The 17975-nt window shown below is 31.2% G+C and overlaps 3 protein-coding genes across 3 annotated transcripts in view; 2 read left to right on the forward strand and 1 right to left on the reverse strand.

The window, feature by feature from the left end:
• The first annotated feature begins 706 nt into the window (after nt 1-706).
• LOC106686873 (recQ-mediated genome instability protein 1) lies at nt 707-3076 on the forward strand. Its single transcript, XM_014430452.3, has one exon. It carries the CDS (start codon nt 1050-1052, stop codon nt 2796-2798), a length of 1749 nt encoding a protein of 582 aa, XP_014285938.1. The 5' UTR covers nt 707-1049; the 3' UTR covers nt 2799-3076.
• A 5576-nt stretch (nt 3077-8652) lies between these two features.
• Nucleotides 8653-9962, forward strand: Vps2 (vacuolar protein sorting 2). The gene has a single exon (XM_014430450.3). The coding sequence runs from the start codon at nt 8943-8945 to the stop codon at nt 9618-9620; it is 678 nt and encodes a 225-aa protein (XP_014285936.1). The 5' UTR covers nt 8653-8942; the 3' UTR covers nt 9621-9962.
• Nucleotides 9963-12818: 2856 nt separating this feature from the next.
• The window catches only part of Rab40 (RAS oncogene family member Rab40), a 12543-nt gene continuing 7386 nt past the window's right edge, over nt 12819-17975 (reverse strand). Inside the window, exon 4 of the mRNA XM_014430448.2 lies at nt 12819-15891. Coding sequence (XP_014285934.1) covers nt 15647-15891 — 245 coding nt within the window. The 3' untranslated portion in view covers nt 12819-15646. The remainder of the gene's footprint in view (nt 15892-17975) is intronic.

The following is a 17975-nucleotide window of genomic DNA, read 5'->3' on the forward strand; positions in this document are numbered from 1 at the left end:
AATACAAGATCAAGGCAAGTGCGACACTGCACTAGCGCTCAACATAGAATGTAAAGCTATTATACCCGAAATCCCCAATCCCCGACAATTTCTCTTAAAGGTGAAAAATAACCGAAAATCTAGTAAACATACCTGAATCGGCAGCACTGCTCAGTAGACTGTTAATATATGTAGACATTTCAAAACAACTTTTAATAACGACAATAATGGACTTTAAAACTTAACACACCGCTAAAAATAAATAATAACAACGAAAAATAATATTTAAAAATGGAGCTCTTAGTACGAGATAATACTCATTGGTTTTTGTCAGAGATTATGTCAATATGAGTATTACTCACTACGGAAAAAGCTGCGATAATTTCCAAAATTTTGTGATTATTTAATTTGGCTCAGACCTAAACAAAAACGGATCAGTTGTAGGGAGTGAAAGTATTAAGTTGAGCAATATTGAATTTATTGTACGTATTCCTGGAGATCTATCTCAGATATTTGAATATTATATCTCTGATAATTGCGTTTAACAAGGTGATACAAATAAATAAAACTATATACTTGTGGTGATCTAATTCCCTTTTTCCCTACTTCCGTGAGATTTCCTCCCACTACTTTAACGCCCTGTTGATAAGACTGATAATTTACACATATGTTTCTTTTATACTTAACTTTGTTGGTTACAATTTATGTCAGATTTATTCTGTTAATAAAAACCTAACTTTGGGTAAAACTTTCGTTTTCCATTCACAACAATACTCTTATTTCGTCATCAAGTATTCCAGTCCAATTGTTCAGCACAATTTAACTTGCATTTGATCAGCTTAAGTTAAACTATGTTTTAATTGAAATTTTGTTCTTTCATAATTAACAACTTTCAATCTCTTTGCTCTTACTATTGTGGCGGTCAACTTGAAGAGAATTATTTTTAAAGTGCACTGTTGTGGTTGGGACAGCATTCAAAAATGTTAGAGATGAGAACTATTGAGTTAATTACCTTTTATTTTTACTACTTTTTAGATTATTTTGCTGAGGCTGTTTAATGATTAAAGATTATGGGTACAGTTGATGAAGTTTCTCGTCATCTGCGGATGAAATCTATAATAATTCCTCCTAGTAATGATTGGTTAACGTCCTGTGTTGAATGTTTTAAGGATCAAGGAAATTATTCTCTGAAACAGCTAAGTGATCTTGTCTATCAACAGTGGTTACTCGCTGATTTGTTTGATATTGGTATCCAAGTGCTTCCTGATAGTTGTTTAAATGCTGAAAAAATAATATTGCAGGGGCAATATGCTGTGCAATTAAACTTTTTCGTTAACATTGCTGTTTCATTTCACAAACAACTTCAAAAAATTCGTAGACCAGATTCAATGAAGAATTTAGAAGTTGATTGTGAAAATACAAATGCTAATAATAAAGAAACTGTTTCCAGCCACAGGACATTAAAGATTGAAATCACTGATGGAGTTTTAACAGTTATTGGATTTGAGGATCATTTTATTCCACACCTACAAGAACCATTAGTCCCTGGTAAAAAAGCAATTTTAGTTGGTCCTCTTGAATGTCGAAAAGGTGTAATTTTTTTAAGGCCTAACAATCTTCAGATATTAGGTGGTGAAGTAGATGCTCTTCATATTCCTAATGCAACTGAAAATATTTTAGCCAGAGCTTTGAAGTTGCCTGAAAATCCTGATCCATACCACCTCCATAACATGCCAGAACAATGTGTTGATTCAAAAGTCAATAGTAACAATGGATTTGATGATGATGAAGAAGTGATGATGATGTTAGCTGAGGAGATTGAAAATGAAGTTTCAAATGATGTTGCTGATAAAGAAGTGAAATTACTAAATTCTAATCAGCCAAAATCTTCTGTTGCAAGTAGATCTATTAAAGCTGATCTGAGGCAGAATGTTGGGGAAAAAGCAGCCATTTCCCAAAAAGAAATAAGTAAACAAAATTTACCTAGCTTAATTGAGGACTCATTGATAGCTGATGATTTTGATTATGATATGGCCGAATTAGAACAGAAAATAAACTTTAAGAAAAATATTGAATTTGATGATGACTTTGAATTAATTGAAGAAAAAACATTAACAGCTGAAAACACACTTTCTAATTCTAAATCTAATTTGATTGACAATACCACAAAAAGTTCCTCTGAATGTCAAGTCTTTAACGTTGGCGCAAGCAAAAAACAATATGAACAGATTACAGAGCTTAAGAACCAATTAAAAGAATCTTATGGTTCAAATGAATTAAGCCCTTCAACTTCAGCTAATAAACGATCGACAGTTGATTCATTGAGAAAGGACAAGATAATTTTTGATTACCTAAGTGAAGCCGAATCACCTCTTACCAAATTAACTGACGAACCTGAATATGTTGATATTAATAGTTCTATATCATCTGATCTAGATTTTTCAGAGAATGACTTTTTAAGATCTGATGCTTTTCCACCGAAAAAAAGGCCTGCATTAGTGAAAACACCTGCCCGTGTTGTTAAAGTTTTGAAAAAACCTAAATTGAAAGATGACAAATGGGTTGTAAATGCTGTTGTTATGGCAAGAGGTATTGAGTTGGAAGTAACATTTGCATCTGAAGTTATTGATAAAATATTTACAATATCTGCAGCTGATATAGTTTCTCGAAGAAGCGAGTTGATTTCAGATCCTTTGTTAAAGCAAAAAATTAATGAAACTTTAAAGAGTTCTCAGTTACGATTTAGTACTTTATCTTGTGTAATGGTGTTTAGCTTTCATGACGCTATTTCTAAACCAATTATTGTCGATGTTGAATGATATTTGCTTATTTGTTTTACCTTGTATATATGTATCTATTCATAAAAATATTTTTAAATGGGAACAAAAAGATGTTTCCTGAGTTATTTGTTTACAAAAAAAAATTTAGATGTGAAATTGGTTTTTATTTTTTACCTTTTGCTTTTAACATATTACATATCATTTTAATATTATATTTTTAGTTTCAACAATATGTCCTTTGGGTATCGTTTTTAGATTTATGCAATTTCTGTCATTTGATTTTTGAGAGTTATTGTGTAATGATACATAGAATATCAATTTAAGATATATCTTTAAATTCAATTGCATTCCATTATATAATAAATATACTGTTTGTTTACTCTGTCTATTTGTTATGTTTTTGATAAAATTGATTTTATTTTTGTTGTTTGTTTCTGTATATAAATTAAATCATGCATTTATAATATATAAACAATTGAAGAGAAATTAATTCAAAAACTTATTTCGCCTATAAACCAGGTGTACCAAATGTTTTCTTGCTATCACCAGTTGCAAAATATTCATGATTTGACACAAGTGGGGGAATATTTATGACCCAAAAATGTGGTTGAAATAATAGGAAATTTATACTGTAAAGTAAATGAGGGAGTTTGGTATTTAAACTTAATATATCAACTTTATGGAAATTATTATGGGAGTCTCATGTAGATAAGTTATTATCTGTATAAATTTAAATTTTATGGAAAATGTTAAGTAACACCTATTTGATAGAGAAAAAATTTAAATTTTGAAATGAACTTAAAAGGTTTTTAGTGTAGAATTTTAATTTGTTAAAAAAACCTCTACTTTTCAGAAGTGGATATATCAATAGATATCTTCTCAGTTGGTATTTAGGTTTGGTTCTAAAAAATATGCAGGTGTCCATTTTTACTTTTTAAACTAGGTTGGGTAATTATTTTCCTGAAGAAAAAAAAAATGTTAGTGCTAAAATATGCTTGAGTAAGCCTCTATTTCAGGAAACATTTGAGACAGTCAAAGTAATTAACTTCATTTCTAACATTGTTTGGCAAAATACTGTTAGTAATATTCCTCAGCGGAAAATTTTCACCTTTTTCTTTTGCCAAAGCTTGGAAGGAATATTAAAATATAATATAATTAGATATATTGACTGAAAAGTCCTGTTATTTAAATTTTTTTATTTTATTTAATTATATCTAACAACCAGGTTTCAGGGCTGTCATCCCATCATCAGCTATTTGCTACATTATCATATTGCAGCATAATTTTAAGATTATGCAAGAGTTGGCTTTTTTATTTAAATACGATCTTCGAAATTATGTACTTAAATAAAATTTAAATAAGGAAGAGGACTTTAGGTGAATAAATATAAATATTACGTTTTGTGGACTCTGAACCCTATTACACTGATGTCTGCATTATTTGGTAAAAAGCTATGGCTAGAAAAAAGAAAATTTCAAATTCGTTGTTTTACAACATACATTTAGCCTCATTAAGAATTTCACTAGACCTAATGCTACTTTTATATATCTGTTTAGGACCAAATTTCAGCAATAGGGTCACATTCATGGATATTGCCAAGATGGGGCTGGGAGTGGCACTGGCCCTGCCCTTTGATTAATTTTTTTTTTATAACCCTCTTACTGGTAAATTCTAACATATGGGAGAAGCCTTTTACTGATACTATGCAGAAAAAAAAATTAATATGCCCAAATCCCTAATTTATATTTTAAAATTGCTTAAGCAGTGCTTATGATTTAGTATGTCTCTCTGAACATTTATTTACACTCTTCCTCACCTTTTTGCTACAAGGATTTCTGATGGAATCATTGGTGCACTTATTATGTAACCGCCACTAATAAAAATTTACATACAGAATAGATAATTGAAATTGTCATCTTCACCTTCCTCCATGGGCACATTTCCATTTACCGATTCCTGCCTTCTTCTAGGGGCAAGGTTGAAAAGTTCTGGCCCTACTACAACTTTGCACCTATACAAGAAAACTTTGAAGTGTGGATAGTTCTCTTCTGGCACATGGATGGGAGGTATCTTTAAATATCTTTCTTCAGAGTGTTTCACAGGGTCTCAAAGGTGTTGCTAGTTGTTACAATCTACTCAGTAGTTTCTGGACTGCTGCATAATGGACATAGAGGGGGAAGTCCTTGCAAAAATATATAGTTTGACCCAAAAGCTTCCATTCCCCTTAAACACTTGTGAAAGTAGTCCAGGTTTACTGTACCAACTCCTATAGTAATCATTTACATGTACCATAATTGTTCTCTGGACCTGCTTTTCTGTTTTTGTGAAAGATCTATTCCAGGCAGAGGAGGAGTTCCTCCAAATACCCAGCATCACTTCTTATCGATGCACATCATTGTTGGATAACTTAGTCTTCTGAAGCACTTCCGACATAACTGAGCCGATCCAATGTGGAGTCATCCTGCTTGCCAATTTACCCTTATGTTGAAATTTCTTTCAAACCTTATTCCGATGTAGTTTATCACCTCACTTGCATTACATCTCTTTCTCTGGGATCTTTAAGGAACTAGCTTATCACCTGTCTGGTTTTCTCAAAGAGGGATGGCCCCCCACACGGGGATAGAGTGGGCACAGGGATCCTCAGGTCGATTGTGTAAATATTTTATATAAGAGTGTAAATGTGACTAGAGATTATATTAGTTTTATTATTATTTTATTTATTTTTCCATGCACATAGTTTGATTATGTTCATTTCTTTATCCTTTGTTTGCATATATTTTAAGAGAATTTTATTTATTTTTATGTACTTTTTTTTTCATTTATTTATTTTTTATTATTCTTATTTTATTTTAGTATGAATTTGATCATTCATCACTATTGCATATTGCCCACAACTGTGTGCCAGATTGTAATATCTATCAATAAATAACAAGTATCGAATAAAAAAAAAATATATATATATGTATAGTTGTGTAAATGAATAGGTTTATATAGGTGTGTGTGTGTGTGTATTATATATTAGGTGTATTAAGTTTTTTTTCCCCCTAATCCCTAAAAACACAAGAATTTATTAAAATAAAACAATGTACAACATTAAGTATGATTGGGTCTCGGTGGAACCTGTCCTCTAGGGAGCATATCCCTTGGGGTGCTGGATGGGGGATCCTCTTAGGAGGTGTGGTCTGAATATGCTGAATAAAGACCCGTGGACCAACAGATACTCAGTGCTGGGGGTATAGTCCGACCACCCTTCCTCCTGAGGGGATATAAATATTCAGGAGGCCATTGGTCAGGAGGATACAGGGCCTCCAGCCTCAGATGTGGACAATCTTCAAGGAAACGATGTCATGCTAAGGGATATATCAATGGGAATGTGGAACATAAAAACTTTAACTGGGAAGGAGGTTGAGTTGGTGGAGGAAATGAGGGCCTACAAAGTCGAAATTCTTGGCATAAGGGAAGTGAAGAAGAAGGGCAGTAAAGAAATGAAATTGGCTAATAATTACTCCCTAATTTATGCTGGAATACTTAGAGAGGTTTTTGCCAATGAAGGGGTAGGCCTAGTAATGTCTAATGTCGCGAAATATGTATATCATTTAGAGAACTGAGAAGCAGTATCTCCAAGAATGATTGTAGCAGATTTTAAGATGACCATAGGTGTGATTACCATAATTCAGGTGTATGCACCAACCAAAGATGCTAGTGTTGTAGACAAGGAGGATTCTACTAGGATTTGCAAAAAATAGTGGTTAAAGGAAAAGGAAGGTCAGTAATCCTGTGTGGAGACTTCAATTTCAAAACAAGAAATGATGAAAGATCTGGATATGGAGGTGAGACCGTGAGGAATAGTATGGACAGCTGCTAATAGACTTTTGTGTCCATAATGACTTGCTCATAAGAAATTCTTTCTATTCACACAAGAGAATCCACAAAATCACTTTCTCATGCATGGAACGAAATAGTGTAATTGACCATCTCATATACGATTAGAACATTAGGCAGTATTTCGTTGATATAAAAGTAGTAAGAAGAGCGGAGATAGACAGCAACCACCTTTTACTTGTGGCTGATACAAATATCATTCCTGAGAATAAAAGGAAAATAAAAGCATTTGAAACCCTCAAGGTAAGAGCCTTGAATGACTCAGAGAAAAGGGCCCTCTTTACAGAAAGCCTGGAAAATAAATTGAGAGAAATGTCATTCGATGGAGATGTGGAGAAGATATGGAGGGCACTGAAAACAACAAATACAGTTTGTAGGAAAAAAGAGAGTGTCTGGTAAGGGAAAGCAGACAGACTGGTGGACCAATGATCTCCAACGACTGGTTTCTCAGAAGAAGCTTGCCTGGAAAGCATACCTTAAAGAACTGAAGGAAAGCTACGAGTTTATCGAATAGCCAGGAATGAATGTTAGATTTTGGTTCATCAGAAGATTTCATTGTAATCTGTTTTGCTTTTTTCCCGATCCCTCTAAAACAGAAATAAACATGTGGTGTTGTTTCGCATGTTGTAATCTGTATGAATTCAAAAAATATAATAAGGTGTAGATAGTTGACCGTAGCTTACTGATTGGAGTAGATGGTCAGGGGGTGCGGTCAGCAAAGTCATTCTCTCTCCCCCCCGACCATCTTCTCCAAATCATTAAAAAATATAATAAATGGTTATATACAATCAGGTTAAATTATTTACCAGAAAATATACGTAATATGTGTGATGTTCATAGTGGTTTACGTGTCGACAGCTAGGTCGCACCAGGTGTCTCACAACGGTTATAGCCATAGCTAGGGTCGTGTCCAGTAAATCGTAGCGGAGTAGCTATATTGGCATGTAGGTCTGTTTGACTAAGTAGGAGCTTCAGGTACAACCGCCGAGCATTGTATAGATCTCTTCATGGTTGTTAAGGTCGAATCCGGCCCCTACTGTGCTGGAGGGCGTTCTTGGCGATATCGCAAATAGCAGCGGTAATCCTGGACACTGTTGTCCAAGTCATTCTCGTTTTTCGATTTCTCCTCCTCTGTCTTTATCAGCGATTTCTGCAAACATGCAGTGAAAGACACCCCAGTTTCTACGATTATAATATGATTCTTCCCAATGTTAACTTGCAAAACTCCAGTATTTGGTGGCCTGGATTCGTTTTAGAACTGAGGATCCAATTGGCAATATACCTTATAAGCGTTAGAGAGACCGGCGTAACATTCAGCTCTCTACCAAGACCCAGAGAATGTGGGTGTAACAGAGACATCGTTCAAAACAGCCTTATGTAATAATGCTCTTGTAATAAACTTCCCGAGTTTAGCGCCTTTCCTATTAGATCGACTGGATTCAGTGTTCCATGAATTGTTTGAACATAAGAAAATGTCCCTCATGCAACCTATGATCGTCTGTCTCCAAGGCGGATATATCTTCTTCCATGTTTACATTGTCTACCATCAGATAGATACACAGAAAGTAAGGTAGAATCAACGCAATCCTGTTTGCCATGATGTGATATCATTTACTAAAAGTATTATTGTCTAAATTGTGTTCAAGAAGAGTGACTGTTATTTTTTCTTTGATTTGCTCTAAGACCCAATATAGCATAAATTAACATAATAAATATAAAATACCATTATGTTCTCTTCATGTCAAACTTAATTTCATTCAGTAAAAGTTACAATTCTGCTTCATATGACTCGTGAATTCTCTTTCCTAATGCTGTATTTCAACCATTAAAAAAAAAAAAATTGTACTTTAAATTAAAGTTTTTATTTTCAATGCGATTTTTCTCTCGAAAGACCGACAAAGAGAGAAGTGTCCACCTATAATTTATTGTAATTAATAATAGAATCCATCAATAATAAGATTGGTGCTATTTTTCAAGACATTTCTTATTGGTTAGTCACTAACCTTTAAAACCTGGCTTACAGATAACAGTTTTTCTCTGGGAAGTGATATGGTTTGTTTATGTTATCATATTTGTCATTTTATGCGACCTTAAAAGTTTAATTTGCTTGATTAGTTTTCTCTTCATTTATTGAATGTTTGTTTAACGTTAGGGGAATTAGATCCTTTTGAATTTAATTTGCCTTCTCCAAAATTTCTACTGTATGTAGGTAGAGAAGGTGTTTTAATTTGGTTTTTATTATAAATCTTAACTTTTTGTTGAAATCTTGTTTGATCTATCTGAAGAAAATAAGTAATTAAGATGGAGTGGCTGTTCGGAAAAAGAATAACTCCTGAAGAAATGCTCAGGAAAAATCAAAGAGCATTGAATAAAGCTATGAGAGACCTTGATAGAGAAAAGGCTCGCATGGAACAACAAGAAAAGAAAATAATTGCTGATATCAAAAAGATGGCAAAAGAAGGTCAAATGGAGTCTGTCAAAATTATGGCCAAAGATCTTGTGAGAACAAGGAGATATGTAAAAAAATTTATGATTATGAAAGCTAACATTCAAGCTGTATCTTTGAAGATTCAAACTCTTCGCTCTCAAAATGCTATGGCTCAGGCCATGAAGGGTGTTTCCAAGGCTATGCAAAATATGAATAGGCAGCTTAATCTGCCTCAAATTCAAAAAATTCTACAAGAATTTGAGAAACAATCGGAAATAATGGATATGAAAGAAGAAATTATGAATGATGCTATAGATGATGCGATGGAGGATGAAGCTGATGAAGAAGAAAGTGATGCCATAGTATCGCAGGTTCTGGATGAACTAGGTCTTCAATTGAATGACCAATTATCTGGGTTGCCACAGGCAACTGCATCCCTTTCTGTTTCTGGAGGGAAAACGGCCACTCCTGTTGCTGGAGCTACTGGTGGAATGACAACAGATGCAGACGCTGATTTGCAAGCTCGACTTGATAATTTAAGAAGAGAGTAAATATATTTTATGCTTATATTTTTATTTGAAAGCTTTTTCTATTTTAATTATGTATAAATTAAAAATATACTGTGATAAAGTACCAGTAAGCTAATTAATATTTGCTACTGTATAAATATAACATGTTTTTGCTTATTTTCCTTCTGAAAAGTTCATTTTCTAGGAATATTGATTTTATATCTAGTTACTTTAAAAGTGGATGGTGCATATCCCTGGATATTGTGTAAAACTAATTATTAACATTCTAAATTTTTATGTAAATTGGTTTCAACTCTTGCAACTGAGAGACAACTAATCATCTTGTTCTTGATCTTTAATTATAGAAACTTATATATGTTTTTATTTCTAAAATTTCTTTTCCTATACTGTAAAACAAAAAACCTTTCTCTTTGATTCCCATGGGTTAGTGGTAAACCTGAGTTTGTTAATCTTTCTAACTTGAAAACTTATTACGTTCAGTTACTGAGTGCTTAACTCCATCAAACTATAGATTTAAAATATGATTATTTGTTTTGTATGAAAAATCATAAAATTTTCACGGTATCAAGTCATTTTATATTTAATTACTGTTATCTTTTAAGGGATGTAGAATAGTATTCAAGTTCTCATCAATTTGCTTAACATTATCTGAGTCATTACAGATAAGGGAGGGCGGGGTTGGTTAGGTCATTTATTTATAGAGACTGTGAAATCCACAGCATTACTCAAAATGTTTTCTTTTAAATCATTATCATACATTGGGGATCTTAACTCACATGTTCCAGAGGACTTTGAGCACCTTAAAAAATGATCATTCTTTTTATCATGTTTTCCCGAACCTTTTACCTTTTCCAGTGTAACCCATTGGGTAAGATACATTGGACTCAGAGGTGGGATTCTCAGGATATATATCAACACTCTTGATTTTGGAACTGAAATCATAAATGAGATTAATATAAAGAAAAATGAAAGTTAATAAATATTTATGTTATATTTATTTGAGAAATCAAGCAAAACATTCCAAACTGAAAATTAGGGCTTAGGAGATTTAATTAGTAAACCAATGTTCTATGGGTGGTCAGATTGAATTATGCTACACCATAACACATGAACTCATTTTATTTATAAAAGAAGTCCTACTTATATTGAAAGAGGCTTTACTGATCTTGAATTCACATTTTCATCACATCTAACTTTAAACACAAAATAGAGGAATTCTGAAAGCACTGAGTTGTAGTTTTGATGCAACCTAGCTAAAAAATGATTGACTATCAAAAATCAGGTAAAGCTGAAAAAAATTATCTCATCAGATAGACCCATTTATAAGCCTCTTGGGTTAATAAGAATAGAGCAAAATAGATTTATGAAATGAGAAAGCTGTCCTGTCAACATTAAAAAATAGTATGTTCTTCAACAGTTTCCTGTTCTTAATAGGTGGTAATAGAAGTTTGCTGATCATACAGAATAGGAGCTAAGCCTTCTTTAAATAGTTTGGAATCTGTCAGACTGGACAGATTTTATGGGGTAAGTGGGATAGCTGAGAATAGGGATCAAAAAATTAATTGAAATTTTTTTTTTTTCATAAACCATACATATAACTTCTAGTTGTACAGCTAGGAATCAAAGTGATTTTTATTCAGAAATAACTATTACTTGATAAAAATTGTAGAGACTTTAAAGAATATAAATTATGGGCTCAATTTATTATCAGTTAATTTATATTTTAATTACTCATTGAAATTCACAACTTCAAATTTATTGTTTATTAAAGTAAATTTTGACAACTATGGTTTCCTATCAAATGCCTGTTTTAACATTGCTCACCAGGATACAATTTATTTTTGGAATATTCTTAAGTATAAATGACATTGTTTGAGAGGCAAGGCCACAGGTAAACAGGCTTGTGTGGGGGGTACATATAAAGGAACAAGAATAACCAATAGGAATAATACAACGTATTTTAGATCGGAGAGGGCATGTATTTAAAGAATAGATATTCCATTTAACTCAATGTCACACCTCCAAATGGGCTTGATCAGGGTCTTTCGTTTTTTAAACTGGGATTAGATAGTGTTTGTTCAGATATTGAAGTATGTTAAGTTGAAGAGCAATTTTTTCTAACTCAAGTCTTTTGTGATGATTTATCTTCATGAGAAGAGAGTTTTGTTAACAGACATTAGTTTTTTCTATAGAGATTGATTCATGAAAGGTAAATTTTCATGATTCAAGGGAGTAGAGTAAGGTTTACTTTCTCATTAAATGTATATAATTAATAATAATCATGCTCATACAATATCTCATTATTGTTTCTACCTGTTTCTAAGCCTAAATATTATTATTTTATTTGAAATAAAAGCAGTGACAAGAATTGAAAATTGTTGTATATTGTATTATTCGAAGGAAACTTCAATTACTTAAAAATCTAGAGAAACATGATATTATGAAGAATATACATATAGTTTATGAAAAAGTATGATACTATAAATTAAAATTTAGGACAATGGGTTGCGGTATTGTCACAAAAAAATGAAATTTCCTGAGAATATCCAACAAACTACAGACCTTCATAAGAATTTTTTTTTATTCATACACTTAAATGAAAGAACTATTCTTAAGTCAGAAAAATAAAACAAAGAGAGATGAATTATCAGTCGGTCTTATAGAAAAATGTGCCATTTGTTCACAAAATTTCAATTTGATGAAATTATTAAAATTTTCAAGAAGAAAATAAACGAAGGCTATGAAGTTGTAAACTTTTGCTGCTAAACTACAACTGATAATTGAAAGCGGTTTTATTCATGGATAGTGCTATTTTTGGCAGGCCCCATTTGCCTACTACAAGTCTTCATCATTTGTTTATAGTTATCCATCAGTTAAGCAATCTTTATTAACTACTCGAGTAGGATTGTTAAACTGAGTTCACTCTTATTATGACTATTAATGGCCAATGTTTCAACCCACAATGCAGGTCATATAATTAGTGGGGGTATAAGCTAATAAAGAAGAAAATTGAATGAAGTTCTTTGAGATCTGAGGAATGGTTTTCTTATTTTGAAGAATATATGAAAATCAGTCAATGAGGGCTATCATTTTATTAAATATGTCAATCTTTATTGTAATATAATTAATTTATTTGAGAGCTCTGTAGAATGAAGAATTAACAGACCATGCTTTTAGAGGAATATAAAGCAATTTAAAAATATCATGATGCAGTAAAGATAAGTAATAATATAATTTATTGAACAAAACTGTTTAACAAATTGTAGGAAATAATGTATTTCATACTTCTTGCATTAGTAATGCAGAATAAAATACAAAGCTTACAAATATAAATCACATCAACAGGACTAAAAATAAATAATGCTAACATAAACAATAGACTCAAGTTCACAATTAGTAACAACAAATATTAAAAAAAAAAAAAAAAGTACAGAAAGAACTTAATTTTACCAATACATAAATTTAATTCATATAAAATAATAAAAACAAAAATTTAAACAATAACTAATAAAACTATGTTCATGAAAATTATACTTTTTAAATTTCACAACTCCATGTATTGCATTTTTTATTTACATTTTAAAAATGACAGTCTTGTAATAAGCATCACATCTGTATGGACCAAAACAAAATAAATTTATATTTGGAAACACAATGAAGTAAAAAAAAATATTTACATAAAAGAAGTGACCAGTATCCATCACACTAGATGCTAGAAATACAGCATCTGATTAATTATCTTATCATATCATCCTAACTGATGTGGATAAACCATGAAATAAAAGAAAACAATATACTGAAAACATCTCTATCAGTACAGAAAAACGGACGGCAACTTGTAACCAATTTATAGTTTCTTAATTTATCAAGATTAAAATACAAACACATCTAAAACCAGGGCTTGATAAAGGTCTACTTTAGAATAAGCTCTGATTATCTTATGATATTATAACTATAGGAATAATGAAGCTACTCCAGTCATGTATTCACACACAATTCTTATTTGTTACAAATGGGATCTTTTGATGGACAAGACATATTCTTGAACAAGGATAGCTCAGATAAGTAAGATTAAACCTTACACTAAATATATAAATGAAATATGTTGCTTCCTGAACTTTAGATGAATACATAAAAACATAAACAACATTGAGAAGCAAGAATGACTGACTAGAGCAAATTTATATTGATACTTAATTTTCGCTGGAATAATAATTGAACATGGACCAGTAAAATAATTCATGAAATATTATTTTTAAAAATTTGATTTTGCATTTTTACGAAACAAATTCATTCCTGGGTTAATACGTAAACCAACCAATGTGATAAAATAATAAAAATATTTAAAAATTAATTAACATAAAGTAATATAATCATCGTAAAACGATAGGCGTAATATGGCAAATACAAAGACAAAATAATTGAACATAACTGAAGAACATAAATGCCAGAATAACAGAATCAAATCAATAATCATTTCATCATGAAATAATATAAACAACACAAAGATCACATTAAACACAAAATTCACGATAAAATACTCATAATAAATAATTTATGATTAAAAGATTCAAAATCATACTGGAGTTTAATAATTTACAGAGTGATCTAGTACCAAACAGTTTGATCTCTGCCTACCACGCTGTGCTTAGTCAGCAAAATTCCACACCTCAATCTATAAATCATCAAACATTTAAAAAATCAGGTGTCTTAAATCACCATACTAATTAATACTGGACAGTATACCACTTATAAAAATAAATATTCATAGGGCAAAATTGTTTACAATTACACTCAAGAATTTATGTACAATATTTACATTTTATTAGGATTCTGACAATATTTTGTATCCGACAGTTCTTTTTTAAACAATTTTATAAATAATAATGTTTCGATTTACCTCTTTTACTTAGAGAACATTTGTTTCTGTACTGACATTACACATAAAAATAAAACATATTACAATTTAACTTATAATGAAACTTACATGACACTGAAACTATTTTAAAAAAAATAATAGTAAAAATGTATATCATAAGTAATTAATAATGAAAAACAGTTAGAGAACTGGGTAAAAATACTATTTGTAAAAATAATATCAAGACGAATAATTTTTAGTGATAAAAATAAATAAAATTATAGGGGTCATGTTTACAATAAAACTATTTTATCAATCAAAGTCACAGATGAGTAACATTGAGAGACATTCTATGGTGAAATTGTTCTAACCACTTTAATAACATTACTTGATTAGATTATGTTGGATTAATCTTAGGAAATATCTTTAAGTCTATTTACCATTAATAAATATACACTGTAAAGGGAAAAATATTTGAACTTACCTTAATACAAAAATATTGTATTGTATCATAATGATTGATGATGCAAGATGCATAATAATTATAATTTTAATATTTTATAATTTTTAGTATTTCCTGTTTCTTGGTTGACAGCGTTTACAAGCATAAATGTAAATTAAAAACAATTAAATGAGCAATTTTTTTAAAAATATAAAATATTAATTTGATAAAAAAAAGAAATAATGATATTTAGAAGACAGAACATTGTAATGTGATAAAAAATCATTTTTAAGATGTATCCACTGAATATTAATACTCAGGATACTTAATATTTTGAGTTATTCTCAATAATAATTAACTAAATCACATAAAATATTAAACGTTTGTTACTAGTTCAATCTTTTTCTTTTAAATGATTTAAAATTCTTTCTCTAATGCCATTGAATCGTTTATATTAGAAAGGTCAAATGCCCAAAATTCCCATTATAGACTTATTTTTTAAAATGCATTCTCTGAAGATAGAACAAAACTAATTTTTATTAAAATTTTATCATAGATTACACAGCAATTTTTAAATTTTCAAGCATTTAAATTACTTTTTCTGTATTACTCAAAACATATTTTTGTGATTTATGCCCTTTCTAAAATGAACAATTCAATTACTATTTTTCATTAATCAGTATGATAAATAGTAAAACATAAAATATGATGAGATAGAAGTTATATTAGTATATTACAACAAAGGGATTAAGCAATAATACAAGAGTTACGAGGAGCTGATGGAGGTCGAGTTGCCGGGAGCGTAGCAGCTGGTGATGAGAGAGCAGAAGAAGTGTTGCGCTTCTTTCCACTTGATGGCAATGTAGTTGATCTTGTCATGGCATATGATTTCAAATGGGACTTTATACAAATGGGCAACGGGAGTTGTTCAATTCCATAAACAGTTGTTTTCGCAACAATTGCTCTACAGCATAATTCTTGCAGAGACAATACTAAAAAAAAATACACCAAACAGAATTAATTTAATGAAAAACCAAAAAAAAATTATAATTTAACTTTAAAATGTTGACTGTCGATTATGATATAACTCATCGGTATCCTAGGCAAGGATGCAAACTTGCTAGTCAGGAGTCAACATGTAAAAAGTTAAGAAATAATAAATGAGCCATTTATTTTGAAACTGGTTTAAGTGTATTTCTGTTCAAACTAAAATATTTAAGAGTTATCATTTTAATGATTAAAAATATATGTATAGAATACCAATATATCACACTCCTTAAGTGCATCTCAGGGAGTTGAATTCATATTTTTTTATTAAAATAATAGCAATTATTAAATGCATAATATTTGTCTTCTTACTAAGAAACTATATTCCACCTACTACACTATATTAAGTCCAATTATAAGGACTTAAACCCCTTTCTAAATTTATAACTAGTTTGGTCACAAAATTTGAAACAGATAGATTTACAATCATGCCTATGTATGCAACAGTTTAACTTTTGATAAAACAAAAAAAGATCTGGTACAGTCTGCACTTTTTAATAATTAAAATTTCAATTACCACACACTTTGAAATTAATCCTTACATGTTTATTTAGAATTATAGAAGTGTTTATTTATTAGAACAGATATTTCTAAATTATTTACTGTGTCAATACTTTCTCGTATAAACTTTCCAAGTGAGCCTTTCAATTGAAATATTGATTGACTTCTAAATCAACATTTTACAGAAAAGTACTTTTAACAATATTTCTTGCTGTAAAGTACGAAAGAAATATAAAAATAAAACAGTTTAATGAAATTTACCTTCTGCTCTGCAGCATTTCTTTAATTCTATGTTGATAAAGAATATGAAAACATACAATGCTATATTGTTATAGATTCAATGTTGAAAGTACCATAGGTCTGTTCCAAAAACCACTTCGGACGGTCCGCAAACGGTACAAAACATGCACAGTACAGTTTGCAGAGTGTCAGAAGTGGTTCCTGGGAACAGGCCTTGTTAATCATTTTATGGATTATTCATCTTGTCAACTGAAAAGGCACAAATATATGTAACTTAAATTAAATTAAAAAACTATTTCATCACGATGGTAACAAGAACTGATTTAACAACCCAATACACTTGAACCTGCCAGTATAACGTTTAACTCGTGTTTTATTAATCATCGAAAAGGTTCGGGATTCTGAAATAAAAATCAAAGGGATTTCATCAAAGATCCCCTGGGAACGCATGTAAGCACCAGTATCATCGACGCAATCATAAAAGATGCTAAGAATAAGAAAAAAGATTGTGCGGTAGTTTTTCTTGATGTTGTTGGCGCTTTCGACAACGTTGGTCACGGACACATAGTGAGCTCACTGGAGGCGATAGGTGTGTCACCTGATCTCACTAAGGTGATTGCGGCTCTCCTAACCACAAACAAAATCAGAATAAATATAGGAACCCACAACACTAGCCAGATCAGTGTCTTGTGGGGGGTGCCTCAGGGCTGGCCCTTGTTGCCTTCACTGTTCAACCTGGTCATTGACCATTTGTACTGCGAGCTCTGTGATCAGGATTTCTCTTCAGTGCGCGACGGTGGCTCTGTGGAAAGAATTATAGTGTCCAGAGACTGCTCACGGAGATTTGTTTGGCAATAAATCCACAGAAAAATGAGGGTATCATAATGGACAAAGGAGAACTGCGGTGTGCAAAGCTCACCCTTGAGAATACTAATGTCATCCAAGCTGTAAAGGCTGACGACACCATCAAATATTTGGGATGTGCATTCTCGGGAGAGCTAGTATTTGGAGAAGAGGTGGTGACGAAGCTGAATAATAATTTAGATAAATTAGTGAACTCATGTTTGTTAAAGCCTAAACAAAAGATCAATGTTGTCAACCAATACTTGGCGGAAAATATTATTTGGACTCCCTGGGGATCACACATCATCACCTGCATAGGAAGTAGCCCTGAGATTATTCAATGTGTTTTAATTTATGTATTCCCTTAACTTATTTATTTATTCATAAAATTATTTCTTTTTAACCTATCTATTGATTGAAGTATTTCTATTAACTGACTTTTTTC

This window comes from Halyomorpha halys, unplaced genomic scaffold, assembly GCF_000696795.3.
Source record: "Halyomorpha halys isolate HHAL.00 unplaced genomic scaffold, Hhal_1.1 Scaffold890.1, whole genome shotgun sequence".
NCBI classification, from domain to species: Eukaryota; Metazoa; Arthropoda; class Insecta; order Hemiptera; family Pentatomidae; genus Halyomorpha; species Halyomorpha halys.